The following is a 21,315-nucleotide window of genomic DNA, read 5'->3' as shown; positions in this document are numbered from 1 at the left end:
GCGTTTTTAGGCAGTATTAAGGTTACTTGCTGCATGAGACATATTCTAGTAGATTGGTAAAAACGATTTACATATTTTGGTAAAATTGGATGGAATAAATCCAATGTGATTAGTGAACGATGTAAAGATAACTGTAAACCTTTAACACTCTAAACACTTATTTTCAGCGAAAATATCCATTATTAAGTAATTTCCTAGAGTACGGTTTTAGGACCCCCCCCCCTCCTATCAATTTAGTACATGGATCTCATACGTAGCTCAAGGATATAACTGGTTATGTGGCCGCAGTGCCCGACCCTCTCGTCAGTCCTAGCCGCGGCACTTGGCCTAATAGCCTGTCATAGCCGCAGCGCTTGGCCCCTAGCCTGTCCAAGCCGCAGCATTGAAAATTAGTGGTCATGTACAAAGATATGAGGGGGGCGTGGTCAAAAAGCGTTTAACATGACGAACCCAATTATTATATTATGCTTAGTTACAGCAATTACAGGTTTGTTTATTTAATAAAAGAATTGTTACATAACACATAAAATTAATTGAAATAAATGCTAAGTTTTCTTCCATAACATTATTTAAGATGTTTTTAAAACTTCTACGTCGCCAACGTAGAGCTCAGAAAACTTAGAAATACAAATGAAATTGGTGTCTCTCTCAGATGTCGGGCTTTATTTTTAAGAGGCCGGACATTTCCTCCAAGTAACTTAATACGCATATATTTACATTATTTAAAGTTTTAAAACAATTAAATGATATATCAGTAATTTTTAACAATAATTTTTGAAAATAAAAAGACTTTAAACTTTGTAAAAAGTTAAGTTTATAAAAATAAAATATTTTTAGTCTCCTTGTTAGGTTAGAGCCAGGAAAATCATGGAGAATTGAAAATGAAAAGGAAGTGCGGCATTAAAATTTGCGCCAAACCCATGGGACAAATTTTGTCGTTACTTTGCTCGTTATTCGACATTCATTTAAAAGCTTGTCAGTCGATGTTCCAAGTTTGCACAGTTGAATTTAAAGATTCTTAGATTTATTTTGGTGTTTTAGCTTAAGTTCTTATAAACTGTAGCGTGAAACAGCGCTAGTCAATCCACAGCTTTTGGTCTCGATTTCCAATGTGACAACTTTTAAGATACAGTGGTTAAAATAATGTTATAATATAATTACAATATAATTATCAATGTGCTAAGGTCTGACATAAAAAATATCGTTCTTTCATTTACGCCATCTGAGTTGCACATTAATGAAGGTTAGTAGTGTACATCCCCTGCACTTTACTACTTTCAAGTTTCAGGTCATACGTAGCAATGATGTTGCGATGAGAACATCTCGGCTTCTTGCACAAGTTTCTAATAAATTTACAGGTATCGGTGTTAATTGCATGCATCAATTAATAATATTTTATCAGTAAATTTGAATCACAATATGATTCAGGATGGTTTTATTAGTAAATTTGAATCACAATATGATTCAGGATGGTTTTTTAGCATAAATTTGGAAACTTAACAAAAAATAATGTAAATGTTTGGTTAGCTAGTCAGGAAATTTTTTCCTTGTTGTTGCCGACTCAAAACCATTAACAGTCTTTTTTTCGTTCAGGAAATAAGAGTTCTAGTCCAGTAAGAATGCGGGAACCTGGAAATCAAATTCCAACCTATTCAAACCTGAACCTTGTTACACACATCTTTTACTCAACATGTACACTCACTCGTCCATCATGTACACGGACTTTTTCATTATGTACACGTCCCCCTCAAGGCAGGGAGACACCACGCTCACATCACTCAAGGTATTTACAATTGAGTTTCTTTAAATTCCATTATCTTAAATTCTTATTTCTTACAATTCTATTATCTTCAATTCTGATTTCTTTAAATTCCATTATCTGAAGTTCTTGTTTCTTTAAATTCCATTATCTTAAATTCTCATTTCTTTAATTTCCGTTATCTTAAATTCTCATTGCTTAAAATTCCATTATCTTTAATTCTTATTTCTTTAAATTCCATTTTCGTAAATTCCCATTGCTTCAAATTCCATTATCTGAAATTCTTATTTCTTTAAATTTCATTATCTTAAATTCTCATTTCTTTAAATTCTATTATCTTTAATTCTTATTTCTTTAAATTCCATTGTCATAAATTCCGATTGCTTCAAATTCCATTATCTTAAATTCTTATTTCTTTAAATTCCATTATCTTAAATTCTCATTTCTTGAAATTCCATTATCTTAAAATTTCATTTGTATTTAGGACTAATCTAGTGAACCAGATAGATTTATTTAACATATTTTGTGTCTAGAACTAGTCTAGTGAACCAGATTTTATTGAACATATTTTGTATTTAGGACTAGTCTAGTGAACCAGATAAATTTATTAAACATATTTTGTATTTAGGACTAATCTAGTGAACCAGATTAATTTATTAAACATATTTTGTATCTAGAACTAGTCTAGTGAACCAGATAAATTTATTAATCATATTTTGTATTTAGGACTAGTCTAGTGAACCAGATTAATTTATTTAACATATTTTGTATCTAGAACTAGTCTAGTGAACCAGATTTTACTGAACATATTTTGTATTTAGGACTAGTCTAGTGAACCAGATAAATTTATTAAATATTAAATCCAGTTCTAACCATCATAGAAGATCTTTTACAAAGGTAAGACATATAATTTTTAATCCAAACCTTGTTTAATTTCTCATTTTTGTAGGAAGCAGAGATACCCCCTGAGCCAGGTCTGAACTTGTTTTACTTTAAGAAGTTCTTCAGACTCCGTGGGCTGAGCTACCAGGAGTCCCATGCATGTCTCCAGGTGCAGGTTCCGAATAGAATACTAGAAAACAGCCTGAAGCAATCCGTTCCACCTGAGGATATCTCCACTAGCTTGGTGTTCGTTAATAAGAAGACCGGAGGATTCGTTATTCCTAGGTATGAGGAGAGATATCAGGGTTTATAGTTCGGTATGAAGAGATTATCATTATCACCATATAATCTCCCCCTGTATACGCCCTTGATAATAAAGTGAATGGATCCATTTTAATTCAGATTTTGAATCTGTCTTGTGAAAAATTGATTAAAATTCTTTTACAAAATTTATTTCTCGACATTCCGCTACTGAGATCTGGATTATGATGCCATTAGAACTATTAGAAAAGAAATCTGAAAAAGAGGTCCCGTTATGAACCCCCCAGACCGCCATACCCAGACAAAAACGCGATCAAATTGTTGATTTTTAACTGTTTGTTTTTTGTTGCAAACAAATATTTTAGAGACAGTAAAACTACAAGCTCAATCCGTTCGTTCCATTTCTTTGACAAAATCATATAAAAAGTCGATCAAACCTCGAATTCGGGATTTTCTTAATCTACAAACTTTGAATATTTATTTTACAAAATAAGATTTTTTAACATAGGTATATACATAAGGCTGGTATAATATAAGGATAAGTAAATTAGAGTTTGAGACGAGTCATCAATTTCTTTCGTTTAACTTTTGAATTTAAATTTTTTTCATATAATTTCTTGTTTAAGGTTTGGAATAACTGGGACCTGGTTAGAGTTTGAACATCTCATCACTACCTGGATAAAAAATAGAAACACCAAACGATCTGATCTCTCACTTCCCTATCCTAAACTGCAGAGGATTAATCCAACCCTACCTCAATCCTGTCAGAACCTTCTCCAAAACCTGAACCCTATTCAGGATATTAGTTCGCAACAGTTCAAAGAGTTGTTGAGAAATCTGAAACTTCTGAGGCGAGATTTTGAAATCAAAGATTTCTCCAAGTTTGATGCTCGAGTGAACGAAGATCTTACTGAAATATATTTTCCAATAAGGTAATATCAATGTGCTAAGGTCTGACATAAAAAATATCCCAAGAAACCAGTGTTTCGGATCCATATCATTTTGATTCGGATCCGGATCCGCGGATCCGCATCCGTGATGATGGATCCGGATCCTGACTCTGATACGGATCCGGATCCGGATCCGAGGTAACTTTTGATTCTGTGAATCGGATTTTCCCTATTAAATGTTATGCAAGGTTATAATTTATAAACTATAGTAATCCTAAAGTTAAAAATGTCGTCATTACTATTATATAAATGTAAACATTAAATTATTAAAGATAATTTTGAAAAATTTTCGTCATGTAAATAATACATTTACGAACCATTTTGATTTATTTATTCCATGGTTTTGGTTAATTTTTGGCGCTACCCGGATCCATATCAACGTTTCCTGATACGGATCCGGATCCGGATCCGACCAAATGATACGGATCCGACCGGATCCGGATCCGAAACGCTGCAAGAAACATTGATTACAAATATAAATACATCAAATAAGAACCGTATGGTTCTGTGATGTCTATTTTTACAACAAAATATGAGTAGTTCCCTGTTTAATTGTAAAAATTTAATCATTAAAAATATACAATATTATTTAATTATTAGATTTACAGATGGAAATATTATCGGACTTCGTAAAGTCCACCTGGAGGAGAAGGAGGTTGTCGAAACCCATCTTCCGCACACCCATCTAAACAGTATCATACCTTTCCTACATGGAGTACCTCAAACTAAGAACTGTAGTTCTTGTATTCTAGTCAGCTCCGTCCTTGACTCAGTTATCCTCTCCAGTAGGACGGATATACCCGTAATAGCGCTTCCAGACTCAAGCAACCTGTATCCTGATCATATTCCCTTCCTTGATGAGTTCGAGACGATCTTTATATGGTTAAACAATGATGTTCAAGGCGTGCAGAACTCAAAACTTTTCGCGCAGAAAATCGACGAGAAAAAATGTCGCTTGGTATCGAGCGAATACCCAAATCCATTTAATGCCGTCAGACAGAGAGTGTGTGTAGACGAGGCATTGAGCTCGGCCAAGAGTATTTATCACCAGTTCCTTACAAACTTTGAGAACCTAAGGGATAGTGTATACCTGGAGTTCATCCAGTCGGACGAACTGATGGGAACAAAGTGGAAAAGATTCGATCCGTTGAACTCGATCCTTGGTGGGTTCCGTCGCGGTGAGTTAACCATATTCTCTGGTAGGACGGGTTCGGGGAAAACCACGTTTTTATCCGAGTATTCTCTTGATCTTTGCATGGAGGGAGTGAACACGCTGTGGTGCAGCTTCGAGGTTAAAAACACGAGGCTGTTGAAGATGATGCTAAAGCAGTTCAGCTTAATCAACCTGGATGAAGAGATCTCAGAGTTTAACAAGGTCGGAGACAGGTTCAGCAAGCTCCCACTCTTCTTGACAGACTTCCACGGGTCCCAGGATATCACGAGGGTAAACGAGGCGATGTCTCACGCTGTTTACGTACACGACATCTCCCACGTGATCGTGGACAACATGCAGTTCATGCTCGGGACAGGAGCTGGATATGACAGGTTCCAAGCGCAGGACTCAGCCGTTGAGCTTTTTAGGTCAGACACTTTTTAAACACGGGGCTCATTCTGCGATTTTTCGGCAGGTGTGAGACTTCACTTTGTGACACATTTTGTTTATCTAAATGTTGTTTTGCGGCATTTTTTGGGTGCAATGTTTGTTAAATGTTATCACAGTGTTGTCCCAGAGGAGACAAAAAAAGGGTATGCAATTTGGTTCTTTACAAGACATATTTATTTTTTTTAAAACCTTCGGGTCAAAGATTACTAAGATTTCTAGTTTAAACAAAGATTATCAATTCAATTTTTTTTTCGTTTTTATAAATAATCAATTAACTAAAATTTTTATTAATAAGACGGTTTGCGACTGCGCACAACTGTCACGTGAGCCTGGTGATCCACCCCCGGAAGGAGGATGAGGAGGTGCTCACCACAAACTCTATATTCGGCGGGGCTAAAGCTACCCAGGAGGCGGACAACGTTCTTCTGCTTCAGGAAAAGTTTAATTTAAATAAATCAGAAATATTTACGTGACAATTGTTGCCGTTTTGAAACAAGAATACAATAATACTGTATGTTGGTGCTTCTAAGTAATTTATTTTAAATAAAAATGTTAATTTTAAAAAGCAATGTTTTTATTTGAAAATTAGAGTTTCAGTACATTATTCTTGAATTAGAGTTTCAGTACATTATTCTTGAATTAATTAGAGTTTCAGTACATTATTCTTGAATTAGAGTTTCAGTACATTATTCTTGAATTTTAAATTTGTAGGAGGAACAAAGTCAACAATCCTTTTTCAAAAAGAAATCTGTTCAGGTAACCAGTGAAATATTACTGAATTCAATAATCAAGCTTACATGATTTGTCAAATACATCATTCATAATAAAAGATAAAATAGCTTTTTCAAATGAATCATTGAAATGAGGTGTGTCAGAACGCGTGTAAAAAAGAAAAATTGACAGTTGAAAATTTTTTATGTTTAAAAACACTCCTAATGATTTTTTTTCATGCTGAAAAAAGCTTCAAAGTTTCGGAAATGTGACCAATCAGAGATTTGAACTGATTTAGAAGTTTTTCTGTCAATTTAAAAGTTATAAGCTTCGTTTGTGTTAAGGTTGTAAAGAACCGGTATGCCGGTGACCTGGGTAGTATACCTCTAACCTTCAACAAACCAACATTAACCTTCTCCAAGAAGGTCGCCGACCAGTTCAAGCGGCAAGCTCGTCTCAAACCAACAACATTCTTTACACAATCTTGAAATCAGCCTTAATCTCAACAAAATAGAAACAAATATTAAATCAAGCTTGTGTGTAAACCAGAAATCATTTGAATTGCATTTTTTACCATGCATATTAGTCCACAGGGTAGCATTAGCACTCTTCTCCATATTAACTATGATTTTTTATACTATGTGCCATTCATGGCTTGTAAGTCAACATGGCTGTGAGACAAATCTTACAATCAAATGAAACCTTGATACTTATTTTCTTACATAAAATCGAAAGACTAGTTGTTTAACGGGTAGTATTTTTTACATTTCAGATTAGAATGATATGATCCGGACACTTTTTCAAAACACTAGTTTTATTAGATCGAGAAACCAGTTACAGTTTTATTTATCAACAATGAGTGAAATAAATTTGACTACTCCTAAAGTTGAAGAGGAGAACGTTAAAACGGCAAACGGTCGGCTAGCTGAGAGTGAAAAACGGCCGGAATACAAATGGAAGAAAGCCAAGAAAATGGCGGCAATGATTTCCTTTTCCGGAAAGGATTATATAGGCATGCAACGGAATGCAGGGTTTAAAACCATCGAAGGTGAATTTCTGGCCGCTCTATCCCGAGCTGGGATTATAGACCCTGAATGGGAGGAAATCCCGCAGAAAGGATTTTTCCAGCGTGCCTCTAGGACGGATAAGGGCGTGTCGGCACTAAAGATGGTTGTGTCCTTGAAAATGGCGGAGGAAGAGGGGATGGTGGAGAAGGTCAACGCGGAGCTGCCCACTGATATAAAGCTACAAGCTGTAGTTCGAGTCACAAAGGAACCCATCAAATCATTTAAATAAATAGCTTATTTTTAAAATTATTGTTTTTCTAAAGGAACTGTAAGCGTAAGTCCAAGTGACCCGCCATTTAAAAATGACAATGCCTATTTCACAACAGTACCCTTAAAAGCTTTGTCTGAAGAAATTTTCGCAAATCTACTACTGCAGGAAAACATAGAAGAAATATCAAATTAAACACTCGTAAACCTTTAAATATCTTTCACATTTCCAGTCAGAAGAATTTTTTAGGGTGCCGTTATGGATGGGGCATTGCCATTTCTGCAGTCCTTTAAAACTTCGCTCATAGCCCCCTCTAACAGAATCTAAGGCATTAAAATAAATGTATTTATATAAAATTATGAGATTGAGCTGAGTTCAGAATTTCAACTGTAAATCTGCAGCTGATGCCCGAACCTACCTTTATGTTCTTCCAACCTTTGCCTTCTCTCCGGCCACGGAGATTATCAGGAAAAATCTCAAACCGTTAATATTGTTATTTCAGAGTTAGTATTTTTTTATCCCGATCTTGGTCCTACCGTCACAAATCTGCGAATTATACTCATGAATTTGCAAACAAAATCACCTGCTGAATTTGTAATTTGCATAAATATGTTTTTTGAAAAATTTGCCTCGATTTAGTTAATAAAATCGGTTCAATCGCCGGTTTAAGTTTAATAGAACTGGTTTAACTTAGTCTTGATAGTTCATCAACTTTTGACTGTTCATCAAGGGTCTGTTTTATGGATAGATCTTACCTTTAATGTTTTTTAACGGCTTGGGATTGCAGTGAGGATTGGCGGTGTGAACCTGACACAATCGCTAATGTGAATTCAGTTCTCAAAGAGTTTATTGGATCTCGATACTTTCATAATTACACTTCAGGTACGGCTACACTAACTAAGTGCCAATGTTCTTATTAAATTAATTAGTGGCAACCTCCAAAGTGCATTTCTTCCCAAGAGAAACTTTCCCAAATACGCGAGCACTTCACTCGTTTACCTGTTGCCGCAGTCCAGTGCATGTCACAACACATACTCCAATGCAGGAATAGTTTCTCTCGCAACCATTAAACTTAAATTAACATTTGAAAACTTTACATTCTTAAAATTGCCTCTTGGTAAAGTTTCTTTGGGAAATAAACACAAATCTATATCGAAGAACCCATAATTTTAGTTTGGTTTGGCACAAACAGTAAAAATCCCTTTTCATGTCAAAATTGAATGTCCATTATATTTTCAAGTTTTAATATCTAGGGAAGCTACCATTAGAACCCTCATCACAGCGCTTCATTCATGAGTTTGAATGTGGAGAACCTTTTATAAAAGATGGTAAGTTTCTCTCAACAGATTTACTTTAAAAATAATTAAAACAAAAAAAAATCTCTGTTAAAGATTGAAAGAGAATAGTTGAGGACGAATCAGTGATTGAACAAAAAATCTATTATTTTCCTGCTTTTCTGTTTGGTTATTTTTTTCTCTTATTTGTCATTTTTCTAAATAAAACTTTTTAATATTTTTTTCAATATTTTTACAATATTTCAATAATATTTCGTGGAAGGAAAATTTTTCTTCTCTTATTTTAAACTGAAATAAAGATGTTAGTATTAGATTTATTTTGAGATAATTTTGGTTTTGTGTGGGGGGAGGGGGTAACCAGCCTTTTATTGGTTTATAATTTGACTGATTTTTCCTCCATGTTTCAGGTTATGAATGGTGTATAATCCGTGTGAAAGGACAAAGTTTTATGCTTCACCAAATCAGGAAAATGATTGGGATGGCCTTGGGAATCGTTAGGCATGTCAATAAAATAATAAAAATCGCAGAGCACGTGATAAAAAACAGTTAGTTTAGATCTTGTTAATATTGTTATTTTGAACCCATATTAAATATTTTTTTCTTATAGTCTCTTTTACTTTTTTATCAAAAAAGTCCAATTTTAGAAATAAAGTAAAAGAATAACAGGACATTCAAATGTTGATTTTCTCCAACTCTCAGTCTTAAACTATTTCTTTTGTTTGTATAAATGTATCATAAAAACAATCATTGTTAATTCTTACTAAATTAAATTATGACTCCTGACCTTCTTTCAATGTTTAGGATTTTTGTGAATTCATTATTTTGTGAATTTCATTATTAAACATTTGTTTGCGGGATTATATGAAAAAACTACATTTCACTTTTTATACTTGTTGACTTGAACAGAGGGCATACAGACCTAGCAGCCCTTGAGCAGACCTGGGGGATGGATAGAATAGATATACCTAGAGCTCCAGGTCTAGGTCTAGTACTAGAGGAGGTACACTATGATAGGTAAATATACCTAGAATATATATACCTAGTGCTCCAGGTCTAGGTTTAGTACTAGAGGAGGTACACTGCCTAGAATATATATACCTAGTGCTCCAGGTCTAGGTTTAGTACTAGAGGAGGTACACTATGATAGGTAAATATACCTAGAATATATATACCTAGTGCTCCAGGTCTAGGTTTAGTACTAGAGGAGGTACACTATGATAGGTAAATATGCCTAGAATATATATACTTAGTGCTCCAGGTCTAGGTTTAGTACTAGATGAGGGATATTTATATTATCAAATATTCTGTCTAAACTAGCATTTATTTCCAGGTATAACAAGAGGTACGGTTCCGACGGAATCCACGACACCCTCTCCTGGGAGAAGGTGGAGGATCAAGTTGAGACCTTCAAGCAGGACATCGTCTTTGCCGACATTTTCCAAACAGAGATTGAAACAAAAAGCATGTTCGAATGGATGGCGGTTCTACCGATGCATAAGTTCGAACCCCGACATTTCGAGGAGGACGGTCGACAGTCGCCGTTAGCCATAGCGAAGGCTAATGTTGAACGAGAACAGGGCAAGAATGGGGTTAAAGTTGATGAGGATGAGGAGGATGAATAAATTTTACATTTTTTCAGCAAGATGTACATCAGTCACGTGTTGTTCGATATGGACGGGCTCATCCTTGACACTGAACCCCTGTATACCGCAGCAACTGTTCAGGTTAATATTCAAAACTTGTAAAAAAAAATCTATTTTACCATTCTCAAAGAACCACAACCATAGTTATTGGAGTGTATGCAAAATATATTTTTGGTTCAAGAAATAAGGACCCATTATCCCATTTCATTGTGATTGAAGGGGGCTGTATTATGAAGTATTAAGCATAAATGCGTTTTTTATGCATCCCTCTACAAAATAATTGTTTTTTTCTTCAAAATGATTTATATTACATGAAAGTTTGATTTTACCCAAGGTTATAATGCAAGGAAAGTTAATTTCAGTTGCGTATACTCTGTACACATATTGAAACTAGTTCTCTCTGTGCGGAATTTGTAAAAAAGAATAGATGCATCAGTGTTTGTTTAGTATCCTAGGAGGATAAAAGCATTTAATTTTGACAATTTTAAATTAAGTACAAAAGATGCGTTAACCTCTGAAATAACTTTCCTGGCTTATATAATCTTGATTTTACAAAGGAAATATCTTATTAGCTTACACGTGTTGTTAGATAACAAGGCTTGATTGTTAGTTTGTTAGATTTTATTCTCAGTCATTGATAATGCTCGTGGGTTCAGGTTGCAGAGAAGCATGGATCCCCTGTAGAGTATACATGGAACCTCAAGGTTCAGCAGATGGGTTTACCGAGAATGGATCTCGCGAGAAAAGTTATCTCAGATCTTCAGCTGCCAATATCTCCAGAACAGTATATCCGTGAGACCGTAGAGATACAGGAAACATTGTTCCCTGGAGCGAAACTTCTTCCAGGAGCTGAGAGATTGATAAACCATCTGGCTGAATCAGGAGTTCCAATTGCTCTTGCTACTTCCAGTCCTAGGGATAGTTATTTAGTTAAAACTAGAAATCACCAGGTAGTTTCCTTTTTTTTATATAATCAAAGATGACGATTCAATTCAGTTTTTTATCTTTTTATATTATGTTGAACAAAAAATTATTTTAAAGATCCATTTAAGACTTCGAAACAATTATCAATCAGTTATACCAAACGCTTATTCAGGAGACATTAGTTCCAAGTCGGGTTTATTATTCATTTGTAACACTGTGTGATAGAAATGGTCTAAATCGCGGTTTGGGTTTTATGTCCCCTGTAATTGGATATTTATTATTTAAGTTTTTTAATTATCAATATTGATGTTTATTTAAAGGAATTTATTATTTAGGAGCTGTTTAAAAAGTTTCTCCATGTTGTGAACGGATCCGACGATCCTGAGGTGAAGCATGGTAAACCTAGTCCTGATATATTCCTGGTCTGTTCCTCAAGGTTCTCCAGTCCTCCTTTACACCTGGAGAACTGTCTTGTATTCGAGGATAGTCCGGCAGGGGTCAAAGCAGCGCTCAGTAAGTTCAGACATCTAAAGAAAATTTTAATGACCTCTAGATTTAAAATGTATACATTTTCTTGTTTTCTCTCTCTCTCATATTAAAGTATAATGCATGTTATCATTGTGTTCTAAATAAATAACCAATCTAAAAACATTTAAAACCTTTTTAAGGTGCTGGGATGAAATGTGTTATGGTTCCAGACTCCAGAATGTTCTCTACCCCGGAATATATTCCTACCGGAGTAACTAAAGTTATTCCGTCATTAGAACAATTCCTCCCAGCGGAATTTGAACTTCCAGAGTACAAATCCTGAGTTAGGATTTATTATTTTTTGTTTAGTATAATTTTTCTTATATGGACTTTTCTACTCATTTTTTATATGATATTTATACTCGTGAAACTAATGGTGCTTCTGTATTTTATGTGAAACATATTGCATTTATTTGTATTCGTCTAGTCGGAGTTTAGTCTAATTGATAAAATCATTTTACATTTGTTAAGTTTATATAATTTTAGAAAGAATGCCATTGTGATGTCTGTTCTCCGTTTACTTCCGGTTCTTCAAAGACCGGAAGTTGCTCTGTCAGTGCCCCGCCTATCCCTGGGTTGTTCTGGGTTTACTAAATTAGTTTCATCAATTTCCTGTCGACACTATGGAAGCAATCCTAATCCCAAAGTTCAGAGTCCCAACGGTAAAGACGACAAACTCCAAATCTCGTATCACAACGGGAACACTGTCGCTAATCCAGTGCGGGGAGTCGTCTTCGACCTTCAGTTCGATACGCCGCCAGTACTTTTTATTAAAAAGTACAAACAGGTTATAGACACTACAGATATAGTTTTCTCGGATGAATTGAACGACCTGGAGAAATGTGGAGACATAACTCCGAAAACATTGACGCAGCAAAAGATAAAATACATTCAGGATGCGATCAAACATAGTAAAACCTTTGAAGCATTAAAACTAAATTTTAAGAAGAAACCCGATCCAATCCTTTCCGCAAAAGTGTCCGAGGGGGAGGTGCAAAGATCAGTGTTTACAGATTCAGATTTCGAGAATATTAGGGTTGAAAGTGTGCAGGGCCTCCGACAAAAACCGGAAGTTGAATTCGAGTGGACTCCGACCAAGCTTGAATTAGCTTCTCTTCCAAATCAATATTTGATGTTGTCCAAGGTAAATAATAAAAAACTTATATCTGGAGGGATTTATTTGTTTCTTGACAAATCTGCTCCTCCCCCTCCTTAAATATAAAATTTCCCCCGTATATAGAAAATTTTTCGCACAGAGCCAAAAATATGTCAGGGTTTTTATCGTTAAATGGGGAAACTGGATGAATGAGTAATAGAAAGAACTTTTGGGTAAAAAGTATCAAACGGGAAGATAAATTTTGCTATTTCATGTCAAATTTTTCTCCTGCAAAACTTAAAATTTTGTCTCAAAGGGATATTTTCAAATTTTCAATTTGTTTTCAGGCGAGGTTAACCCTGTTGGTGTGTATGACCGCTACGGCTGGATATGCCATGGCCCCCGGTGTTTTCAGTTTTCATACAGCAGTGTGTGCAACTATTGGTACTGCTATGGCCAGTGCTGCCGCCAACACTATTAATCAAATATTAGAAGTTCCCTTCGACAGCCAAATGAACAGAACCAAAAATAGGTGAGACCATTTTAAAACTGCCCAACCTTTAATGTCCATGTTTTTTTAATGGCTTTGGGGCTAAAAGAGCACCAACCAAAAAAAAAAAATATTGTAAACAAGGAAACAGAAACGCCAAAAGCAAGAAAAAATAAAAGATAAAAAAGTCGACCCCAAAAAGATGTACTTAAATTATGATTTGTTTGAAGTTCGTACATATTGACCTCGTGTGAAATTCTCTTACATGCTCTACTGGGAGCACTGAGAATAGTTTAAACATAAGCATAATGAAAAAAACACATAAAATCAGGATGTATTATCCTAGGGTATTGGTTCGAGGATGTGTTAGCTCTTTTCATGCTTTTTCCTTTGCTCTTGCAACAGCCGGAGTAGGCACTGTGCTCTTATACTCTCAGGTAGTAACATGGTTTGATTTTTGGCTAAGTTAAAATTTTGGTCTCCCGGTGGGGGGGGGGGGGATTGCAATAAAATTACTAATCCATGGAAAAGAAATACTTTTATGATCAACCTGATGATGAATTGTTGACAGTATTTTTTTCTTTGTTTAAAAATGAAGTTGTACATTTTTATTCTTTTTGATTTCAGATCTTACTGTTAACTTTTTCATCAAGATTATTATGCATTTTATTAACTAAATGTAGATTTCTTTTAAACGTCAATGCAATTTTTTAGTCCGAGGTAATTATTCCTCCCCCCCCTCTTACATATTAAAGGTATATATTTTTTGCCCCCCACCAAAAAAAAAGTTTCTTGGAAATCCTGAACGATTTTTTTTCATTGCTCTTTTCCCGGGGGGGGGGGGGGGGGGTTCTCAAGAGCTGAATGATCCCTGAAAATCCTTTTTATAAAAGTTGAAAAAATGAACAAAATATATTTTATTTCATTTCCTAAAAAAAGCGGAATGATAATTTTGAATTTGTATCAGGTGAATGGAATAGCTGCTGCCCTGTCTGTGTTTAACCTGGTTCTCTATACCTGTGTTTACACTCCTCTTAAGAGGGTCAGCATAATCAATACCTGGGTTGGTAGTGTAGTGGGTGCTATCCCGCCCTTAATAGGCTGGTCAGCGGCTACAGGTCAGATTTTTTTTTGTAAAAAATTTAAGGGTCTTTATAATTCTTCATACTGATTTTTTGTTGTTGTATTTTTTGTGGATTTTAGCAATATTTAGGAGGGTTGGAGCCTGGAGCGTTTGTTTTAGCTGGAATATTGTTTGCGTGGCAGTTCCCACATTTTAACTCACTATCCTGGAACCTCCGGCCTGATTACTCCAAAGCGGGTAGGAAAATATATTCTTAAAAATTGGTTGAAAGAAATGGATGAGAAAGTTAGATCAGGTTACAAAGATATAAGTATCAGAAAATCAGGTTGCAACGAGACAAGGATTAGAATATTAAAGTTGGTTGCTATTATGTAATGCAAAGATTAAGGATTACAAAATGAACGTTTTGGACCACTGATCAGTGTTTTTTATCCGACATCTGATATTCTGCTGTCCAGGATACCGTATGATGAGTGTGACTCACCCTGACCTCTGCCGGCGTGTTGCACTGCGCTACTCTGCGGCATGTATCGGAATTTGTACTGCAGCGCCATTACTGGACCTCACCACGTGGGCCTTTGCCGCTGATTCACTAATCCTCAACCTATATCTCACCTTTCTAGCTTACAAGTAATTATTTAGTACATTTCTAACACACCATTATCTATCTAGTATATTTCTAACTTACAATTAACTGCTTAGTTTCGTTCTAGCAAGTAGTAACTATCTATTTACTTTTAATGACTTAAATGTAACTATTCAGTTCAGTCAGAGGCGTAGTCAAGGGGGGGGGGGCAATTGGAGCTAAGCCCACATTGGACCAGTGAAGTCTTTGGCTAAACCACCCCTGGACCAGTGAAATCTTTGTATTTCAGGGGGTTTTCTGGCCCCAATGGGTGCTGAGCCCCCTGGGAAGAAAAAAAAATTGAGCCCCCCTGGACAAATGCCTGACTACTCTTTGAGTGCAATCCTTAGTTGCAATTGCAAGTCACTCTTTTATATAGTCTTCTTTTTACTCGCTATTAATTTCATTCACTGTCTAGTTCTAGAACTTTTCTAGGGGAAAATTAACCATCTAGCACTTTTATTTATAAAATAAATATTATTATTATTCAAATCTATTTATTGATCAAAAAGTGCAGGAACCATTAAGAATAAAGTTTATATATATATCAACGATATGTACATTTTGATTTTCTGATTTTAATAAATGTGTAGACGAAAACAACAATAAACTATATCGGCAAAGATTAATAAAATAAAATACCGGTGCCAAAATAGCAGCAATTTAAGAACTGGCAAAATCATACAGGGAGCTTCAGGTAAGCATGGTTTTAAAAGGCAACATTCTTTGAGACGGATAAAATAAATATAGTAACCTAACTCAACTCAACAGCTGACAATCAACCATTAAGTTCCAAATAAATACATTTTCGGGCTACTCCTTATTGAACCAAACTATTACATATTTTAGATTTTACGAAAAAGCGGACAGTAGTTCGTCACGAAAACTTTTCCGATTCACCCTGGTTCACCTTCCTCTCCTCATGACCTTAATGTGGATCAGCAAAAAGAGTTTTACCGAGGATACAGCTACAACAACGCCGGTCATCATTGCATAGATCCAATTTTGTTTCAATGTCTGATTCAATAAAATATTGTTAAAATTCAACGCAATGAATAATTTCTTAAACTTGTTTGTTTGACATAATTTTAAGATTTAAATCAAATTATGTAATTTCTTTGCAAGAAATACTGATTTTTTGTTCTTAGATTCCTTAATTTAATACAAATAATTCATACTTCCTGTGTTAGAGTTATGTCTAAATAAATTACAACATAAAGAATTAGTCTGAGGAATAATGTAATATGGCACCTATGAATTAAATAAATTTTCAGATATGAAATAAAGGAAAATGGAGGAAAAGCGTAAATCTTTCGGTTTCCAGGGATTTGAGATGAAGCGTTCAGGAATAGCACCATTAGGATTACAGAAGAGATCTTCTCTCGAACCGCCCGTCAAGTCGGCCAAAAAGATACGACCCATCTCCCCGCCAAGGGACGGAAAATCATCAGTGGATACATTCACGCTTCCTGATCTCTCAACCCCGCCGCCGAAGAGGGCCATGTACAGCCGACGAAGTACCGGAAGTTCTTATACACCGCCATTCCCATCGCCGTTAGGACGTACGAACGCAGACGGTTCTACGCCCTCGCCCAGATTACTATTTAAAACTAAGGTATACACCCACTTTCATGAATTTAAGGAATCTACGAAATTGACATCAAAAAAGTTTTTCTTTAATGGACTGTAAGCGTAATTTTAACGTTAATTTGATCAAAATGTGGAATACAACGTCGTTGTTTTACTCTAAAAGAGTTTATTTCTGATAATTTATCTATTGTTTCTTTTAGCAAGAATGCGCAAGTTATGCTGAGAAACCACAAATGAAAATAAACCATTTAATGGAAAAAATAAATGTATATCTAATTCATTCTTGATTGGACGAAGCGTCTAAAGATACTGTTGTACATCGGGCAATGCCATCTGAGCATATTGGGGTCACTTCAAATTACGTTTATTATTGTTTTTAACAATTTACTATAGATTAAGGTTTAGGATTTATCTAGATATATGAGGCTGAGTCAGAATCGAATTATAAACACGCGGTTTTGAATCGTAGAATTAAATATATTAACCATAAATTATAGTGTAACTATTAAAAAAAATGAACTCCGGTGTTTTATAGAATAGAGTGAAATAGATTTATTAAACTTTTAAGTTTTAAGTGCATTTTTTAATAATAGTTTTTCTGTATTTTTTTTTTAATCTTTTTTTCAGGACTGTGCAGAGTGTAAGATTTGTAGCAATGAAATATTTGAAGTTCGACATCCTCACATATCATCACAGCAAATAATAATGAGGTCCTCCCCATGCCCCCCCCCTCTCTCTTCCCCCCCAGTCAAATCGATTGATTGAGTGAGTGATGAATATCATGGACATTTGAAAATCATTGATGTCTTTCAACTGAATTTGGGACAAAATGCTAAAAGATCCGTTTAAGGATCGGACGTCTTAACATTTCTTTAAAAATCTACAAAATGTCCTATGTAGATGTTAAAGTTATGGGTTCTAATGTATTTGAATTATGCTTCCATTGAATGACGAAATTTTTTGTACAATCAGTGACGAAATTTCAGAAAGACATAATAGATTGTTACCTAAACAGTCGCTTATCACTATGCCCACTCCCTTGTATTAGATTAATTTTAGTGTGTCTGTTTAGGTATGATTCTCGTGAGTATGATTGCCCCATGTGTAACAAGCGTCATCTCAATAATAACAGAGGTATGTTTTTAATCTAATAGTAAAAATGCCTTTAATGCCCCCCTCCCCCCCTTCCCCCTAAAAAAATGATTGTATTGTAGACAACGGAAGAATCAATATTGTCCTGGGGAGCAGTACACTTCACAACCTTTGGAAAGAAAGAACATATAAACCCAATTCACACATAGACTTTGATTGCATCATAGGTAATATGTAGTTAAGTCTTTGGATAAATTATACATTCCAACATTTTTTACGTTAAAATTTTTATTTATATTTTTTTAATTAAGTTTTGATTGTTGTAAAATGCAAGGATGTGGGAACTGTTAAAAAACATGTTTACTCCTGCTTATAAATCAACATGACAAAATATTAAAAATCCAAAGATGTTCAGGAGGACAAATCCACGACGTGCATGAGTCCTTCCTCCGTCAGTATGACAAAATAACCAACCCTATGGACATCCTGCTCGCCTGCGGAGTCAACAACATCTCCTCCTCAGAGAGCGCTGAGAGGGTCATTATCGACTTCAAGGCATTCATACAATCGGTTCGAAATCATAGTCTGCGCAACAATCACAAGTATTATTTAGGAAAAACATATTTCCTCATTAAAACGGGGGGCGGGTTTATCTCCTTATTACCGATCCCATTCCCATGTTATTTGATTAAGGGGTAGCCCGGGTAATAGATGCAACATGTTCTAACGTGTAACTTATTGTAAGAATCGGGATTCTCAAAAATAAGAAATGTAATATTTTGATTTATATATTAAAATTCTTAAATTAATTAACACTAAAAGATGGCTTGATGCCATTGTATTTATATAGAGCATTAAATAAAAGATATGTAAATATTTACATTTTAGGGTTCCTAGTCGAATAGTGATATCCTCTATTCTATATGCTCCGAAGTATTGTGATAGCTCTCTCAGACCATTCCAGAATAAACTAGAAAAGGTATATTTTACACCAATCCACTTAAATCTAATAATTACATATTAAGAGACAATAAAACATAATTTCCAAATTCTGATTGATACTTCATACTTAATAACCATGTTTGTGTTGATAAAATCTCTCTCAGTTGCGCTAAATTCCAAAATTGCTGGCTTATGATTGGTTGTTCTGCCACCGACACTCTGCACTGCACTGGTGGCAGGAGCGGGGGACTATAAGCCACAACATTTTCCCCTTCCATGCCACATATTATCTTTTTTGTCTTCCGGTAGCCATGAGCCACAATCGTACGGTCTTCCATGCCACAGCATTTGAGTCTTCCGGCAGTTATTACGTTTTTAAATAATAAATTTAGGGCATTATAATTGTAATTTTTTAAATCCAGCGACGTTATGCGAAAGACAAAGAACTTTATATTTAAGTTTTAAATTGAAATACTCGATTCCTTTTATCATAAACTGCTAAACTTATTTTCCCCAAAAATAAATTCAATATTTTCTCTGAAAAGGCTTACTTTTGAAAACATTTTGAACATTAAAAATGATGCTCCATACTCTTAAAGTTCTAAGGGCGCCTATAACCGAAAATGTTTACTATTTAACGAGAAAATTGCAAAATAGAATTTTTTGGTGGAAATCTGTACCGCTTAGGTAATGACAGTTAATTTTGTGATAGCTTTCATCTTTTCTTACTCTTCAGCCTACCACAAAGAATTTGTCTCGGTCCCCACAATGCGTAAATGATGTCAAATTTTCTGTGTAAAATGTAAAGCAGTTTATAAACTGAACACACAATTCAATGATCTTTAATAAACTTCGGAAATTTCTTAAAAGTATCATCTTTCGCGAAATGAAACAGGATTTTTAAAAATTGCTGTTTCGATGCCCTAAGTTTATCATTTAAAAACGTAATAACAGCTGGAAGACTCAAATGCTGTGGCATGGAAAACCCGCCGTACGATTGTGGCTCTTGGCTGCAAGAAAACAAAAAAGATGATATGAGGCATGGGAGGGGAAAATGTTGTGGCTTAAGGCCGCCTGCCTTACCCCGCTCGTTGCAGTTTATACACTTTCCTTGATATCAATGTAAGATCAAATTAATCTGCAGATTAATAAAAAGAGGAGATCAAGCATTGATCTCGATATCCACAATTCTAAAGTTTTCAGCTTTGATCACTTAATTTGAACACATGACGCGTGAGCTAACTAAAAACTGTTAAGGTGAGGAAGGTTAACGCCTGGATTGAAGAGTTTAACAAGAAGGAGACCGGAGAGCAGCTAAACCTTCACCTCTACGGAGTCAAGGGGAACCCAAACAGGGAGCCATTAGTTCATAAGTAGGTTTTTTTCACAAGTCCACGATTTTATTTGTATTTATGTCAATTATTCTCTCTCTGTTTTGATTGTTTTTATGTTTGAACCAAATAGAACAAAATCATATAAAATTGAGCGGGTTTTTTTTAAAACGCTAGAATATTTTCCTTCTGCTTTATTTCCAAAATTTTGGAATTCGATTGAATTAGAGCTTAAAGAAACTAAATCTGCAAAACTGTTTAAAAGAAAAATCTTCAAAAACTATTTAGATAGTTATGGAAGTTATATCTGTAAAAAAAATAACTGTTTTTTATGTGGATAAACTTAGTCTTTGCTATCTTCTTCACCCTGTAATTCATAAACATGATTCTAATATTGTATGTTACCCTCTGTTAAAACCCTTCCGCTGAGTACCCACCCTTTCCCTTATACTTTTTCACCCCCTCCTTACCTTATTCATGATTTATAATCATTGTTTTGTTTAAAATGTACACTGTACAGTGTACATCCATCTATTTATTTACAATTCGTAATGGGCCAACCAATCAGTAGTTGAGTAAAAATATGAATGAATATGAATACTGAAAACATGCGACTCTTTTATTAACGAAAATATCCCAAAATGTTCTGAATTCCTCACAGAATTAACGGGTTTGAAGAGTCTCTCAAAACTTCGTTTACAATCCCTTTAATGTCATGTGTGTGCCAGGTATGAGGACTGGAAGGAGCCGGACAAGTCCAGGAAGCTTCACCTCAGCAGCTCCGCCAAGAGCAGGGTTGCCACTGAGCTCGTCAAGCTCTTTGATAATCTGCAAAGGAGTCTTTAAACCGGTCGAAGAATACACCCATAATTAGATTAATGAACCTATTGCTAGAAAAAAAAGTAGATTTGTAAATCTATATATACAAAAATATATATTTATGTTATTGTAAATAAAAGAACCCGTGTCAAGTAAGACATTTTGTAATATCTCTTTCAATATTAATAGCAGCCGGTTCTATTTTTGAATGTAGACTCATATAATTTGTTAGGAGCAGGATATGAAGTCAGATTGTNATCGGAGCCGACGGAGGTCACTTTTCAGAGGTTCCAAGACTCCGGAAAGAGATATCGACAATCTGACTTCATATCCTGCTCCTAACAAATTATATGAGTCTACATTCAAAAATAGAACCGGCTGCTATTAATATTGAAAGAGATATTACAAAATGTCT

At 35.1% G+C, this 21,315-nt stretch overlaps 5 protein-coding genes across 5 annotated transcripts; all 5 read left to right on the top strand.

The window, feature by feature from the left end:
* Positions 1–1,246: 1,246 nt before the first annotated feature.
* LOC111697155 (twinkle protein, mitochondrial) lies at positions 1,247–6,939 on the top strand. Its single transcript, XM_023467059.1, has 9 exons — positions 1,247–1,358; positions 1,594–1,783; positions 2,581–2,656; positions 2,709–2,926; positions 3,529–3,834; positions 4,453–5,433; positions 5,751–5,889; positions 6,167–6,211; positions 6,511–6,939. The coding sequence occupies exons 1-9, from the start codon at positions 1,313–1,315 to the stop codon at positions 6,652–6,654; spliced, it is 2,145 nt and encodes a 714-aa protein (XP_023322827.1). The 5' UTR covers positions 1,247–1,312; the 3' UTR covers positions 6,655–6,939.
* LOC111697174 (tRNA pseudouridine synthase A-like) lies at positions 6,933–10,375 on the top strand. Its single transcript, XM_023467080.1, has 7 exons — positions 6,933–7,438; positions 7,821–7,909; positions 8,229–8,323; positions 8,695–8,769; positions 9,144–9,234; positions 9,643–9,750; positions 10,067–10,375. Exons 1-7 carry the CDS (start codon positions 6,950–6,952, stop codon positions 10,356–10,358), a joined length of 1,239 nt encoding a protein of 412 aa, XP_023322848.1. The 5' UTR covers positions 6,933–6,949; the 3' UTR covers positions 10,359–10,375.
* On the top strand, positions 10,363–12,319 carry LOC111697203 (pseudouridine-5'-phosphatase-like). The gene is made up of 4 exons (XM_023467113.1): positions 10,363–10,460; positions 11,036–11,329; positions 11,639–11,816; positions 11,972–12,319. The coding sequence occupies exons 1-4, from the start codon at positions 10,380–10,382 to the stop codon at positions 12,112–12,114; spliced, it is 696 nt and encodes a 231-aa protein (XP_023322881.1). The 5' UTR covers positions 10,363–10,379; the 3' UTR covers positions 12,115–12,319.
* LOC111697163 (protoheme IX farnesyltransferase, mitochondrial) lies at positions 12,304–16,173 on the top strand. The gene is made up of 7 exons (XM_023467071.1): positions 12,304–12,975; positions 13,275–13,459; positions 13,764–13,854; positions 14,385–14,535; positions 14,631–14,738; positions 14,960–15,131; positions 15,976–16,173. The coding sequence occupies exons 1-7, from the start codon at positions 12,334–12,336 to the stop codon at positions 16,121–16,123; spliced, it is 1,497 nt and encodes a 498-aa protein (XP_023322839.1). The 5' UTR covers positions 12,304–12,333; the 3' UTR covers positions 16,124–16,173.
* Positions 16,174–16,278: 105 nt separating this feature from the next.
* On the top strand, positions 16,279–21,047 carry LOC111697185 (uncharacterized). Its single transcript, XM_023467092.1, has 8 exons — positions 16,279–16,741; positions 17,344–17,426; positions 17,789–17,850; positions 17,931–18,035; positions 18,224–18,410; positions 18,697–18,787; positions 20,008–20,123; positions 20,810–21,047. Exons 1-8 carry the CDS (start codon positions 16,418–16,420, stop codon positions 20,925–20,927), a joined length of 1,086 nt encoding a protein of 361 aa, XP_023322860.1. The 5' UTR covers positions 16,279–16,417; the 3' UTR covers positions 20,928–21,047.
* Positions 21,048–21,315: the final 268 nt, after the last annotated feature.

Source organism: Eurytemora carolleeae, unplaced genomic scaffold (assembly GCF_000591075.1).
Source record: "Eurytemora carolleeae unplaced genomic scaffold, Eaff_2.0 scaffold65, whole genome shotgun sequence".
NCBI classification, from domain to species: domain Eukaryota; kingdom Metazoa; phylum Arthropoda; class Copepoda; order Calanoida; family Temoridae; genus Eurytemora; species Eurytemora carolleeae.
Note: the sequence above shows the minus strand (reverse complement) of the source record. Positions and strands in the feature narration are given on the sequence as shown.

Excerpts from the sequence above, each read along its gene's own strand:
- LOC111697155 (XM_023467059.1), top strand. The coding sequence starts at position 1,313 with ATGAGAACATCTCGGCTTCTTGCACAAGTTTCTAATAAATTTACAG. Across the intron at positions 2,657-2,708 it reads ATAGAAGATCTTTTACAAAG|GAAGCAGAGATACCCCCTGA; the intron begins GTAAGACATATA and ends TCATTTTTGTAG. Across the intron at positions 3,835-4,452 it reads GAAATATATTTTCCAATAAG|ATTTACAGATGGAAATATTA; the intron begins GTAATATCAATG and ends TTTAATTATTAG.
- LOC111697174 (XM_023467080.1), top strand. The coding sequence starts at position 6,950 with ATGATCCGGACACTTTTTCAAAACACTAGTTTTATTAGATCGAGAAAC. Across the intron at positions 7,439-7,820 it reads CTGTAGTTCGAGTCACAAAG|AATTTCAACTGTAAATCTGC; the intron begins GAACCCATCAAA and ends AGCTGAGTTCAG. Across the intron at positions 7,910-8,228 it reads CCGGCCACGGAGATTATCAG|TGAGGATTGGCGGTGTGAAC; the intron begins GAAAAATCTCAA and ends TTGGGATTGCAG.
- LOC111697203 (XM_023467113.1), top strand. The coding sequence starts at position 10,380 with ATGTACATCAGTCACGTGTTGTTCGATATGGACGGGCTCATCCTTGAC. Across the intron at positions 10,461-11,035 it reads ATACCGCAGCAACTGTTCAG|GTTGCAGAGAAGCATGGATC; the intron begins GTTAATATTCAA and ends TCGTGGGTTCAG. Across the intron at positions 11,817-11,971 it reads AGGGGTCAAAGCAGCGCTCA|GTGCTGGGATGAAATGTGTT; the intron begins GTAAGTTCAGAC and ends AACCTTTTTAAG.
- LOC111697163 (XM_023467071.1), top strand. The coding sequence starts at position 12,334 with ATGTCTGTTCTCCGTTTACTTCCGGTTCTTCAAAGACCGGAAGTTGCT. Across the intron at positions 13,460-13,763 it reads ATGAACAGAACCAAAAATAG|GGTATTGGTTCGAGGATGTG; the intron begins GTGAGACCATTT and ends GTATTATCCTAG. Across the intron at positions 14,536-14,630 it reads AGGCTGGTCAGCGGCTACAG|GAGGGTTGGAGCCTGGAGCG; the intron begins GTCAGATTTTTT and ends AGCAATATTTAG.
- LOC111697185 (XM_023467092.1), top strand. The coding sequence starts at position 16,418 with ATGGAGGAAAAGCGTAAATCTTTCGGTTTCCAGGGATTTGAGATGAAG. Across the intron at positions 16,742-17,343 it reads GATTACTATTTAAAACTAAG|GACTGTGCAGAGTGTAAGAT; the intron begins GTATACACCCAC and ends TCTTTTTTTCAG. Across the intron at positions 20,124-20,809 it reads AGGGAGCCATTAGTTCATAA|GTATGAGGACTGGAAGGAGC; the intron begins GTAGGTTTTTTT and ends TGTGTGTGCCAG.